At 54.2% G+C, this 12,029-nt stretch overlaps 6 protein-coding genes and 1 non-coding gene across 7 annotated transcripts; 1 reads left to right on the top strand and 6 right to left on the bottom strand.

Annotated features, from left to right (window-relative positions):
- Positions 1-136: 136 nt before the first annotated feature.
- Positions 137-218, bottom strand: QC761_0071510. Its single transcript has one exon. It is a non-coding gene; the product is annotated as a tRNA-Ser (tRNA).
- Positions 219-690: 472 nt separating this feature from the next.
- Positions 691-2,146, top strand: QC761_405120 (uncharacterized protein). Its single transcript, XM_062878794.1, has 2 exons — positions 691-1,755; positions 1,828-2,146. The coding sequence occupies exons 1-2, from the start codon at positions 834-836 to the stop codon at positions 1,998-2,000; spliced, it is 1,095 nt and encodes a 364-aa protein (XP_062732763.1). The 5' UTR covers positions 691-833; the 3' UTR covers positions 2,001-2,146.
- QC761_405130 (uncharacterized protein) lies at positions 2,028-4,725 on the bottom strand. Its single transcript, XM_062878795.1, has 4 exons — positions 4,057-4,725; positions 3,137-4,000; positions 2,288-3,069; positions 2,028-2,235 (listed from the first exon to the last, which is right to left on the bottom strand). Exons 1-4 carry the CDS (start codon positions 4,274-4,276, stop codon positions 2,197-2,199), a joined length of 1,905 nt encoding a protein of 634 aa, XP_062732762.1. The 5' UTR covers positions 4,277-4,725; the 3' UTR covers positions 2,028-2,196.
- Positions 4,726-4,918: 193 nt separating this feature from the next.
- On the bottom strand, positions 4,919-6,441 carry QC761_405140 (uncharacterized protein; the record flags this gene model as incomplete). Its single annotated transcript, XM_062878796.1, has 2 exons — positions 4,919-5,751; positions 5,787-6,441. The coding sequence occupies 2 exons, from the start codon at positions 6,439-6,441 to the stop codon at positions 4,919-4,921; spliced, it is 1,488 nt and encodes a 495-aa protein (XP_062732761.1).
- Positions 6,442-7,193: 752 nt separating this feature from the next.
- On the bottom strand, positions 7,194-8,156 carry QC761_405145 (uncharacterized protein; the record flags this gene model as incomplete). The annotated part of the gene is made up of 2 exons (XM_062878797.1): positions 7,194-7,834; positions 7,901-8,156. The coding sequence occupies 2 exons, from the start codon at positions 8,154-8,156 to the stop codon at positions 7,194-7,196; spliced, it is 897 nt and encodes a 298-aa protein (XP_062732760.1).
- A 743-nt stretch (positions 8,157-8,899) lies between these two features.
- Positions 8,900-9,927, bottom strand: QC761_405148 (uncharacterized protein; the record flags this gene model as incomplete). The annotated part of the gene is made up of 2 exons (XM_062878798.1): positions 8,900-9,767; positions 9,818-9,927. 2 exons carry the CDS (start codon positions 9,925-9,927, stop codon positions 8,900-8,902), a joined length of 978 nt encoding a protein of 325 aa, XP_062732759.1.
- A 317-nt stretch (positions 9,928-10,244) lies between these two features.
- QC761_405150 (uncharacterized protein) lies at positions 10,245-11,922 on the bottom strand. The gene is made up of 2 exons (XM_062878799.1): positions 11,219-11,922; positions 10,245-11,153 (listed from the first exon to the last, which is right to left on the bottom strand). Exons 1-2 carry the CDS (start codon positions 11,436-11,438, stop codon positions 10,330-10,332), a joined length of 1,044 nt encoding a protein of 347 aa, XP_062732758.1. The 5' UTR covers positions 11,439-11,922; the 3' UTR covers positions 10,245-10,329.
- Positions 11,923-12,029: the final 107 nt, after the last annotated feature.

Here is a 12,029-nt window from a genome sequence, read left to right as displayed (position 1 = left end):
TATTTTCTTGGGAATGAAGCACTGAATGAGACGAAGTGAAGGAGGTGAAGTCTTCGGTTTCTTAGATGTTTCGCTCGTCAACAGACGACATCGCGTTATGAGCACAAGATCGTCTAAAAAATACAACCAAGGTTAAGGCGCGATGGCAGAGTGGTCTAATGCGTGAGACTCGAAATCTCATCTCTTCGGAGGCGTCGGTTCAAATCCGGCTCGCGTCGTTCTTTTGTCATTTTTGACCATGCGTGATGCTAGCCATTCATCATAGGAAACCAATTACTCATTTTCTTCCCAAAACACCCGGGGTTGTCGTTTTTTGTCCGAGTAGTCGACTGTGGTCAGTTTCTTTCTTGTCTCTGCGGGAGTCTGGGGGTCATCTAATCCCGATGGTGCAGTTTGAGGGTTGGGGTTAGAGCTGCACTGATCGACATGCAAGGGTCCGATTGAGTTCGGCAGGTGGGGCGGCGGGCTGACGATGACATCATAGCCTGACGCAAGACCACGACGTCTGCCGAGACTGTTCCTACCAAAACAAATGGTCGTTGCACCGCCAAATGGACGTCATTCGGCCTGTTTGCATAGACCCAACAATGCCAAAAGCCTCTGGCTATGATGAGCCGCCTGGCCTTTCTTTCCTGCAGATCGGCCTGCGGCGTCACCACAGCGAGTCGTCCCTTTTTTCTTCCTCCTGCTCCGGCCCACCATCATCATGGCCATGGTTTCCCCTGATCTATTCCCACTGTCTTCTCTATTGTCTGCTTTTTACAACTCTTCAGATTTGAAGCATATTTGATACCCACGACGAAACAAAAACAAACCAACACAAAACACTCAGCATGGCAGAAGACACCCATCTGCCCTACCCAACCACCACCGCATCGACAGCCACGAGCAACCTGAAGAATGACCCGCCAACAGGGCTAAACTCATCCTCCACCTCGACCACGGTCTGTGAGGGCGCGGTAGCAGCCACGACCGAAACCCACCACGGCGTCGGCGCCCACCCCGAAGACCCCCGCGGCCTCCCCGTCGCCTCGTTCGAGGAATACCCCGGCCTGCCTCGGCTCAACTACCGCATCCTCGACTACAAGCTCAAGCTCTCCATCATCGTCGCCCTTCTCGTCATCGAGTCCTCCTTGTTACCCATCATCCTGTACTATGGAATCTCGGCGAGCACCTCCCTCCGCCCAGGCCTCGTCTTCGCCATCGTGACGTCGTTTTTCGGCATTGTTACCGGCATCGAGTTTGGTCTCCGGATGTTGAAGCTCATCCTGAAAGGCGATCAATACCGTCCACCGGGGGGAACAAAGTGGAGTTTTGATTTTACACATCACACGCTCAGTTTTGGGTACACAGTCATGTCTGGGATTTTGATAGGGGGTTCGATTCCGCATGACCCGCCGGTGAAGGTGCTGGCCATCCCGGTTAGTTTGTTTTTGATCCAGATGGGGGTTCAGCTTACGTGGGCGGGGTGGATGAATGCCACGGGCAGGAAGGCGCCGTTCAAGATTTCGAGCGTGAGCAAAGGGGAGAGGGTGCCGCCGTTGGTGCTGACGATTATTGAGGATATCGTTGGGGTCGATGGTGGGGCTGGGGTGGAGTATAGACGGGCTGTCTTTGCGAGATATGCGGCGAGTAAGAGGTTTAGGAGGATGATTGCGGTTCAGAATTGGTTTTGGGCCGTGGGATCGTTGGTGTTTGGGATTGGGACACTGGTGACGATCTGGTGTGTGCATTATTATATTGCCTATGGTATTGGTAAGTTTCTGTCTAAGGGGTGGGAGTCTGAGATACCCACCTTAGGGGGAATGTGCTAATGGTGTGTAATAGGATGGGCTACCCCGCTGGTCTTCACCATCGTCTGGACTTGGATCTCGGTTGAGTGGGTGAGACGGGATTTGAGGGAGGAGAAGAGGCTATGGAAAGAAGAGCATGGTCAGGGTGCCGAAATGCAACAGATGCAACCACCAGAGCCGGAAGTACAGCAACAGGAGACAAAGTAAAGGCAACGTATAGGTAGAACACGCATGGACTGGAGTTCAGGAGTCTGATTTGCTTTTTGGGACAGGCACCAGTGGTTTACTGATACATCGGCGAATTAGAGAATAATATGTACAATCACAACATGAAAAGGTTTTTCAAATTTGCATATTATTCGTCGCATTCGAAATATTCATACGACCTACTGCCGCCGCTTACTTAGACCCTTGGTGCGCCATATCGGATGAGGTCCGCCGCCTGTGATAAATGTCAGTTGCGAGTTTACCATCTTCGTTTGGATAACACATACCTTTTCGGCAATGGCATACACCGTCTGGCAAGTGTTTGCCCCCGGCAGTGTCGGGATGACACTCGCATCCACGACCCTCAAGTTCTTGACGCCGTACACCTTGAGCTCCTCGTCCACCACACCACCCAGCTCCAACGGCATCATCGCACACGTCCCCGCGGGGTGATACACGCTCGGGCTCAGGGAGCTGCTCAAAAACGTCGCCAGCTGCTCGTCCGTCGTCACGCTCGCGCCGGGGGAGACCTCCCTTCCGCCCCAGTCTTTGGTCTTGGGGTTATCAAGGTAGTACTTCCTCGTGAAGCGGACAATGTCACCCATGATGGTCGCGTCCAGGGGGTTGGCCAGGGCGCGGTAGTCCACCTGCGGCTCGGTGTTGTGCGGGTTGGCCGGGTTGACATTGACCGTTCCCCTGCTCAAGGGGTGGAGGTCGACGAGCAGGCCGCTGGCGGAGCCGCCTTGGATGACGAGGTTGTAGAAGGCTGTGTTGTTGTTGCTGAGGGCGGAGGCGTAGGAGAGCATCTGGGCGCGGTAGCCGGCTGCGACTGTCGGGTCGGATCCCGTGGGGAGGTAGGCGGCGTGGTTTTGGGCCGCGAGGTCGGCCGAGAGCTTGGCGGAGCGGGGGGAGATGACGGGGAAGGAGAGCCAGGCGGCTGAGTTGCCTGTTGCGATGGAGTTGGGGCCTGTGCGGTTGGCGGCCCAGACTTGGGAGGACCAGGTGGAGAGGGTGCGGTTTGTGCGGAGGTCGTCGGAGGAGGGGCGGGCGGATTGGGGGATGCGGGCGACTGAGGAACGGGAAAGGTTAAGCTTTGTGTTTTGATGGAGGGGGGAACAAGAGGAGAGGGGGCTTACATTGGAACGAGGCGGAGATCATGCCATGGTCCTGGAAGTTTTGGCCGACGCCGGGGAGGTCGACGATGGTGTCTATGCCAGCTGCGGAGAGAACCTTTTTAGGACCGATCCCGCTCACTTGCAGTACCTGGGGGCTGTGGACACCACCGGCCGCCAGGATGACTTCTTTTCTGGCAGTCACTGTGGTCACCGGAGCGGCGGTGTTCCCCGGTTGGCCTCTTGCTGGTGCCGGGACGAACGAGACGCCAGTGGCTGTCGTGCCGTCAAGTACGATCTTGGTGACTTTGGACTGGGTGACCAAGTGGTAGTTGGCTCTCTTGACGTTGTCATAGTGGCCTGTCTTGGCAAAAGACCGCAGCACCGTCTTGGGATCCATAAAGGTTGGATACCAGTAGACACCCGGCACACCAGACCCGCTGTCACTGGCGATTTCAACGCCCGGTAGACCCTTGAACGCCTCCATCTGAGCCGTCGTGGCTGGGAACTGGTACGAAGGCCAACCGGCATAAACCCGTGAAGTGTTGCCCCAGAAGCTGGTGTCGTACGTAACGTTGGCTGTTCTTGTGATGTCCGCGTTGGGCGGCACAAAGTTGAGAGCCTTCTTGAAGTATGGCAGCAGGCCCTCCCAGGTCCAGTGGGAATTCTTGCCAAAGAAGGCCCCCCAGCGGTCATAGTCTTCTGCGGTCCCACGGATCGTCATCATGGCGTTGACCGCAGAGCTACCGCCCACTACCTTGCCAGCCAGGACTGATATAACACGGTTTCGTAGATTGACCTGAGGGACAGATCGGATGTCGTACATGAACTGACTGTCGGACATTCCAGAGAATCCGCCTGCGACCGTGGTGAGCGACGCTGCCTCGCCTGTGCATCGTCAGCTTTATATTCCGTAGGACCAACTTCAATGTGGGTTGACGCACTCAGAACTCCGTACTCGATGACGAGAACCGTGGTCCTGCCATCCTCCGTCAGCCTGTCAGCCACTGTAAGACCAGCTGTACCGCCCCCAATGATCACGTAGTCGTATTCATTTTGGACTTGGCGGCCATCAAGGAAGACCTTGGAAGCGCGAAGATGTCTGCTGTACGCCGTTGGCGTCAACGTCAAAATGGCGACAAAAAGACTGGACAGCCGAGTCATGTTAGTCGTTGGAGCTCTCAAAGGTCCTCAGGACCTCCTCACCGGGCTGGGCGGCGGATGCCTGCGCACTTTTAAGGGATTGGCATGGCATCGGTTAGACGGCCAAGTGCCGAGAGGGTCACTGCTCCGAGCGACAGGCAGCGTATAGGCTGAAGAAGTCTTGGGACTGTCAGGTCATTGTTAGCAACAGCGCTGGATAAATATGCAAATGTCACCGCAAGGGGGAAACGCTGTTAAAAGTTGCCAGGTCTGGCCACAGGCGCATTCTCGGATTTATGAACGATGCAAAGTGTCAGACGAAGCAATATCGAAGCTGGTACATGGCGGTTGTGCCTCTCGTCTGGCGTTTAGCCGCGTCCGTGGAAACACACCGACTGGTCAGTGTGTGCGGGGACCTGATATTAAGCGGAGGATAAGGAGTTGAAGCGGGAATGTGCTGATCTGCAGGTCCCAGCATGAAGCCCGGTCGGTTGCGCGCAGCCAGACGTAGGTAGGGAGGATGACTTGGTCCACTCATCGGCCGAAGTCAAGTGCGCAAAGTATTTACGGTACCTGGGTAGAGGAGAAGTGGGCTTGGACTTTTCCGGCATTAAACCTTCGAGTTTATGGACCGTCGTCTCGTACAAAAACTGCTACAGAGCCTCATGCGCTCGCCATGAACCCAAAGATGACAGCCAGCCCCAAAACCGGCCCAGTCACCACATTCACCCTCGTTCCTCCATTCTCAACCGCGACAGCAGCATCGGTGACAATATGTGGCCCCGTCACCACTCCCTCTTCCTTCACCCCGCCAGACATGGAGAAAGTACTCCCGATCTCTCCCCATCTCACATTCGAAAACGTAACCGAGACATCCGGGACCTGTGCCCTAATCAGTGCCGGATCGCCCTCAGTGGCATTACAAGGCCCATTACTTGGCAGCCCATCAAGCCAGCTCATGAAGTCCCCTTCCGAGTTCCAGAGGCTGAAAACCAAGACCATGCCCCGCGCCAGAGCCTCCCCCATCCCTTTCATGCCGCCAAGTCGGAGGTAGTCAGATGAGTTCTTGGCTGCGCAGAAATCCTCTGTGATAGAGCCCTCGTATGAAATCCCTTCAAATCTCGAGTCAGTCGTCTCGGCTGTGTTGGAGGTAACCTGTCCGTTCTGAATGTAAAGTCTTTTAATCTCACTCAGCTCACCCGCGTCGTTGGTGAGAAATTGGGTGACGATGGTGAACGGGTTTGAACTGTCGATGTCCAGTCCCAGGCCATAGAACGAAGGGCTCCCGAGGTTGAAGGTGTTGAGCCCGCAGCCGTCTTTGTCGCAGACTCCTGGGGCTCCCTTGCCGCACTCTGCCTCGCTGGAGCAGAGGAATGACCCAGGAGAGGAACAGGTATGGGGAGTAAACGAGTTGGCGCGGGAGTTGGCCTCCCAGATATCCATTTCGTTGCAGCAAGCGCCGGAGGAGTTGAGGTTGGGCTTTTTGATCACAAAACCTCGGATTAGTTCTCCACAGCAGCAGATTGCCTATCGCAAGCACGTAGACTTACCAGCCCGTTGATCCACGGCGCAGTCCTAAAACACTGCGCATCACAATACCCCGTCCCGTACCCCGCCCCAGCAGGGTTGCTCTCCGACCTGCTCCCGCTCAGGTCCATCTCGGACAGATACACGGCGCTGTTCATCCCGCAGGGCAGTCCCGAAACATCGACATCTACAGCCAACTCCTGGCCCAGCAGCGTCAGAGCTTCGTAATTCTCTCCATCCTCAGCGAGGAGATAGACCCTCGGGCTGACAGCGCGGTATTCAGCTCCGTCAAAGAGGTATTGCCTCAGTGTCACTGCCGAGCCCACAGCAGACACGCCGATTCCACCGTATTCAATCCCTTCGAGGGCGCAGTTTGCTGCGCACGAAGCTGGATCGTCGGGGTCACAAAGCGAAGGGTTCGAGAGGAAATCGGCAGAAGCGCAGGAGACGGAGGGGTCGGAGATGGAGTGGAAGTGGCGGGATAAGGCGTCCGTCACGAGGGAGGTTCGCTTGGTGGTGCAGATGCCCGAGGAGGTGCATTGCTGGGTAGGGAAACGAGGGTGGAGTTCGGGTGTTAGGGTGCCAATTTGTTGGGCGTGGGCAGATGCAGGTGAGTAGAGGAGGAGGATGAGAAAAGGGGTGAAAAGGGGGGTTGCCATGGTGAACTTGATAGGCTCCACAATAGGGGTAAACAACGGGGTGGGATTTTTGCTTGTCAGGGGGACTGCTTGAAATTTCATGCGAGTCCTCGGATTATTTATTGGGAGCTACTGGGCCCATCTTTTGCGAACCTGCAAATTCGATGCAAATTTGGTGTCGTCCTCAAACATCTTGACTTCCCCCCGCGGATTGATTTTCACGATCCGTAACGCAGATTGGGCTAGGTAGTTATACCCGGATTTGCCAGCCTGCGGAAATCAGAGGGTTTTGGAACGAATGCTCAACATAATCTGTCACCTGGGGTTTTGTTGCAATTTGTATAGGCAAAATCCGGCACAACTGCTCCAGGGGCGACGGAGTTGTTTGGGCACACTGAACCCGCGGTCGATCATTGACCCCTGAACTTCGCTATGGCCTCGAAGCAGGATCGCGACATTCGGAATTTGGAGAACACGGAACTTCCTTGGGCAATCTTACCTACTACTTACAAGCCGACTGGTAAGTGGGTACCTGCACTGCGCGGTTGAGTTCCGTGCAAGGGCAAAAGACCCGGCAAGGTAACGTGCGCTTCAAAAGTCTGTGCAGGTTCAAGGTCAATGACCGGATAACACAATCCCGGATCACGACAGATGCCATCACATCATCACTATTTCAGGGGCTTGGCTAACTTCAGCTTCGTATTAGGGTCTATGAGAGGTAATTATTACACTCTATCTCAAGAGAAAACCATTGGCTGATCCAGACAAAAGCATCACTGGATGTGGTGTCGGGTGTTTTCATTTGAGGCTCCAGATGGGTGTTTCATGTTGCTTGTGTGCTCAAACTTTTTGTCCACGGGTACACCGCCCCTCTCCTTGACGTCCCTCCGCTCCGGGTAACCCCCGGAGACCATGGCATTCAAAATGAATGGTATGTCATCCGTATCCATGTAATCATTGACGCCGTAGCTGATGCAGTGAAGGCCGCCCAACATGGGCGCCGGGTTGGTCCAGGTATTGTCATCGCTGCAGGTCTGCCACTCAAGACCGGGCCAGATGCAGTTGTAAAGGCCGGAAAGTGTGTCGCGCTTGGTGTTGGAGGTGGAGCGCTTATCAGGAGGGTTGCAGGGACCGGTCATCACGGGTGTGTCCATCGCAACGCCGGGAAGATGAGTCAACTTTAGGAAAGCATGAATTCCATAGTTTGTGCAAGTCGTGGTGACGCCCCCCAGCTTCCCCATGGGGATGACATCTGACCATTTGTTCGAACTGCACTCCTGCCACTTGTCGCCGGGGGAGATGCAGTTGAATCGTCGTGTCTTGCCGTTGCACTTGCCAGGGCCGGACTGGATCGGGGTAGCGTCCGTGGTTGATAGATCGCGTTCGGAGACATGGCTGCCGACAACAGCAGCGTCTTCTGTCAAAAGGGTATCTTAGCATTCCAGATTGAAGCGACATGGAAACAGAGGAATGAACTTGCCGGCGCGAACAGCAATCTTGGTCTCCAAGGTGGTTTTATGGACACCAAATCCCCAGAGAGAAGAGGTAGATTCGGCAGTCCAGCTATTGAGGGGCTCAACGGAGTAGGACTTGGTGGTGATAGGTAACGCAGTAGTGCGCGGCGCGGTGGAAGACTCGACGGTGCCCCAGATGGGAACTTCAGAGTAAGGCTCGCAGTCAGAAGCCAAAACCCCTAGGCAAACCGCGGCCAGTTGAAAAAACACAGCTTTCAACATGATGATGGCATCTGTGAAGGAGTGTGGCTTGAGGTTCCGGTTAGAATGGAGAGGGAGATGTAAGAGATGGAGTTGAAACAGAGAGAGACAGAATTCGGGAGATGAGTTCCCTCATATGATTGGTATCACTGGTGGAGTTGTGCAGCCTCAGAAGTACCTGTGTATCGGTGGACTTGAGATCATGGAGAGGAGACCCTGGATTTTGTGGGATATATCACAGCAAACTCCCAGTTGAAAGAGTACCCATGTGCTCTTGTCACAACATGGCAGAGATTTGTTGGATGAGCCACCCACCCTCTGGTTGCTCTCTAGAGCTTCCTTGTTGGTACATTTCTCCACACTCTTTGTGGCATTTTACCTCGCTTGTAGAGTATTGTGCACACTGTAGACAAAATGGCTGGCACGGCAAAAGTAAGCCATGCCTCAGAAGATAGTTATAGGCCTTAGAAATACCTAATACGCCTTGAAAAGAACAGCTAATAGGCCTTGAAAACAACTAATTGACCTAAAATAAAAGTACTTTATGTCTCACAAAATAGATGAGAGACCTAAAAAGATAGTTGAGAGACATAAAACGATATTCAAGAGGTCTAGCAACTTTCTTTTGGGGCATGACTGAGAATCCGATATGCGCCAACGTAGTTTTACATTGCTAGTTATGGCTTTGACTACTCACTAATTCCTCCGTACTGGGTATCCTGCTTCCTTGCTATGCTATCGCCTCCTTGATCCGTGGAAAATCACTAGTCCCGTCTGTCTACGTTCGAGTGCGATGCCCTAACGACCTTTCCCTTGCTTTTTCTCTTGCATTTTCCCTTGCGTTTGCCCTTGTCTTTGCCCTTATCCACGATCTTATCCTCGGTCTTATCCTCGATCTCATCCTCGACCCACTCGCCCACCGCTCTGTCGGTCACAAAAATACCCGCTCGTTGCATGGCCACGGCCCTGGTCTTGCTTTGCTTACAGAGCTTGGCGAGAAGCTCCCATAACGGCGAGTTATCCTGAACGCGCGCCGGCATGTAGTAATATTGCAGGCCGACCATTTCCAGATCCTTAAATCGACGCCAAGTCATGGCCATGTGGCTTGCCGTGATCCTCGTAAAGAAAAAGTCGGCGGGGATGGGCCACTCGCAGTTGTGCTCAATGGATTGGAGATTGGGACACCGTTTGACGAGGGCGGTTTGCATCTCGGTGAAATAGCTCTTGGCGTGATTGGCATTGCCCTCGCAGTGAATAACGATGGCTCGGATGCAACCGGCGCTCCGCTTGCCGACACGATTTACCCAGCATTTGTGGTATGGGCTGGACAGGCCAAACTTGTTCTCTCCGTAAAATAAAGGGAGAACCTCGCCGAATATTTCCCTGCCGGTGCCCAGGGCTAATCCGAAGAAGGCGCCGCTCGTTCCGTTTCTGGGTTGACGCAAGCTATGTGATGGGATCTCGATCTCGGGGATTCGGGGGATGATGGTCCTGTCGGAAACAAGACAATAACGGTAGATCATGTTCCGAATTTCGCCTGGGAGAAGCTTGAAATGGGATGCTGGCGCGCAGGGCACGACCGAGTTGTCGGCGGCCGAGCTGGTTGTGTTGTCGGACTCCGTAGCCGGAGGACTGGGAGGGAAGGGTGAAAGTGGTTCTTTGTTGACAGCACCATCGCCAACCTTGTCGAAGGGCGCAGGACGGTGGGGAGGGGCCCCCCGGATGTGCGCATGCGCTTAGCGTCGCCGGTGGTGCCCGCCATGGCCGTGGCTTTGCGTTTGGTCTCACTCATCATGTCGTCCCGGTCAGGTTCTTGACATGTCAGTAAAAGGTGGAAAACGGCAACGGGAGAGGAAATGATTGTTGGGCGATTCACTCTTGATTTGGCGCAAAGTGAAGTGGCGATTCTTGTCAGCCGTCGACGGTCAAGTAAAGATGGTTGTGGCTGAAGCGAGAGAGGAAAAAATGGTTTGCTGGGAAGAAAGCGAATAGGCGGAAAGTCTCGCCTCTGAAAAGCTGTTTGGAAGGCGGGGCGGGACAATAAGGTGTTGTCGACGATGGCTCCCATTAACGCCTGTGACCAACTCTCGGCGTACTGGCCGCTCTCTGCTCTGGAGCAGCCCTAGTGGTATGGTTCAGATGTATTATATATCATTTCACAGTTGGCAGATACTAAAGTAATTATCTCCATTCTTCACAGCCCCCTACCCGCTCCTTGCCCAACTGGCGGCTGAGGTGTTGGTGTCCTGAACATCCTACTCTCCATCATGTACCTCTCATGCGAGCTCATAACCTCGCCATCTTCCTCTTTTGCTTCTCTCCCGTAGAGCCTTCCAGCAGAAAATGTGGGCGGCGGGGGAGGAGGTGTCTTGGGATACGAAGAATAGGCGCTGTAAAAGGACAGCCCGTCGGCGTTATGGCTGATGCCCGTGCCGGTGGTGCCCGTGCTGGTGTTCTGCTGTTCGGTAAAATGGGTGGATTGAATCCGGGTGCCGCGCTGCTTCTTGCGGCGGCAGCGAAAGATGGAGGAGATGATGAGGGTTATGATTACGAGAGGCACGATGATGGCTGTGATTTGGGCTGCAAGGGAAATTCCGGAGTTGGAGGAGGGGGGCTCAGTGGCTGACGGGGACGGAATGTTGGATATCGTATGAGTTGGATCGGTCGAGATGGAGGGGGAATTGTTGGGGCTGGTGGTAGGAAATGGCAGAGACGTTGTGGTGCTGGAGGTGTGTGAGTCGCCACTGTGAGAAGAAGTGCTGGTTTGGCTTGTTGTGAGTGAGGTTGATGTTTTCCTGGTCGAGCTCGATGCGCCAGTGTCAGCACAGAAGGGAAGGGGTGTATCGCCGCCGATGCAGGTTTGGCCAGTGGCGCAACAGATGCCGATGGTGTCGGGGGTGGTGCTACCACATTGGAAGTCGCCGGAGTGACAGACCCTGACGCAACCTCCTTTGCCGGCGCCGGTTGGGCAGCAAAAGAAGGCCCCGGTTTCAAGGAAACAGGTCTCATCTTTGTTACCTGTGGTGGTGAAAAGAGTCAGCGGTCGGCCATGTTAGTGATAAAGGGAATAAAAGAAAACATACAACACCAGCCTGCTTGGGGGCATGTTGACTCATCCGCCCGGCATGTCCCTGCCGCTTGTCGTCGCTGGGGCTGAAGGTTAGTGCTACTTGCGATGGAAGCCATGGTGCCGGTCACTGAAAGAGTGGATGAGAACATTGATGAAGATGATGGAGATGGAGATAATGGCACCAAAGCCTGCCTGGCCGGGCGGAAAAGATATGTAGGAGATTGATCAGACATCTCGCGGCTAGGTACCAGACGCAACAGAGCTCCATCCTCCGAGATCTGAAGGACATGCTACAAGATATATATCGTTCGGTCCACCATACTGTCCCTTACGTCTTGGGCCGATCTATCATGATACCTGGGGGTCTGTGCTCCGCAGCTGGGTTCGTGGCTGATTTTACCGAGACCTGGTGGTCGATCGGGAGGCGGGATGGCTGACTGATCGCCAAAAAGACATGGCACGATTGGCGAGGAGGGGAACGGGAACTGTTTGTCTCGCAGTATCGGTGATTTGATTCTGTGATGATGTTTCTACTGAAGAGCTTTGACGGCAATGCCAAGCAATCCCAAGCAATCGTGATTTTGTCAGGATTCCAGGGTCTGTGGTCTTCTGAAATCTCAAGATTGCTCAACTTCAACGGGTGCATATTGTTTGGTTTTGCAGAGGATAGTCTGTGAAATAGTAATGATTTTGTAGCGAGTTGCATTCAGGGGTAAAAGGGGCGTGTTTACTGCGGCAACGATGACAAAGATGGAGCGGGGTGACGGGTTTGAATAAGGCCCGTGCACCAGCTTTGACCCACCCAGCGGGCGTCTATTGGCGAG

This window comes from Podospora bellae-mahoneyi, chromosome 4 (genome assembly GCF_035222275.1).
Source record: "Podospora bellae-mahoneyi strain CBS 112042 chromosome 4, whole genome shotgun sequence".
Lineage (NCBI taxonomy): Eukaryota > Fungi > Ascomycota > Sordariomycetes > Sordariales > Podosporaceae > Podospora > Podospora bellae-mahoneyi.
This window is presented reverse-complemented; position numbering and strand designations above follow the sequence as displayed.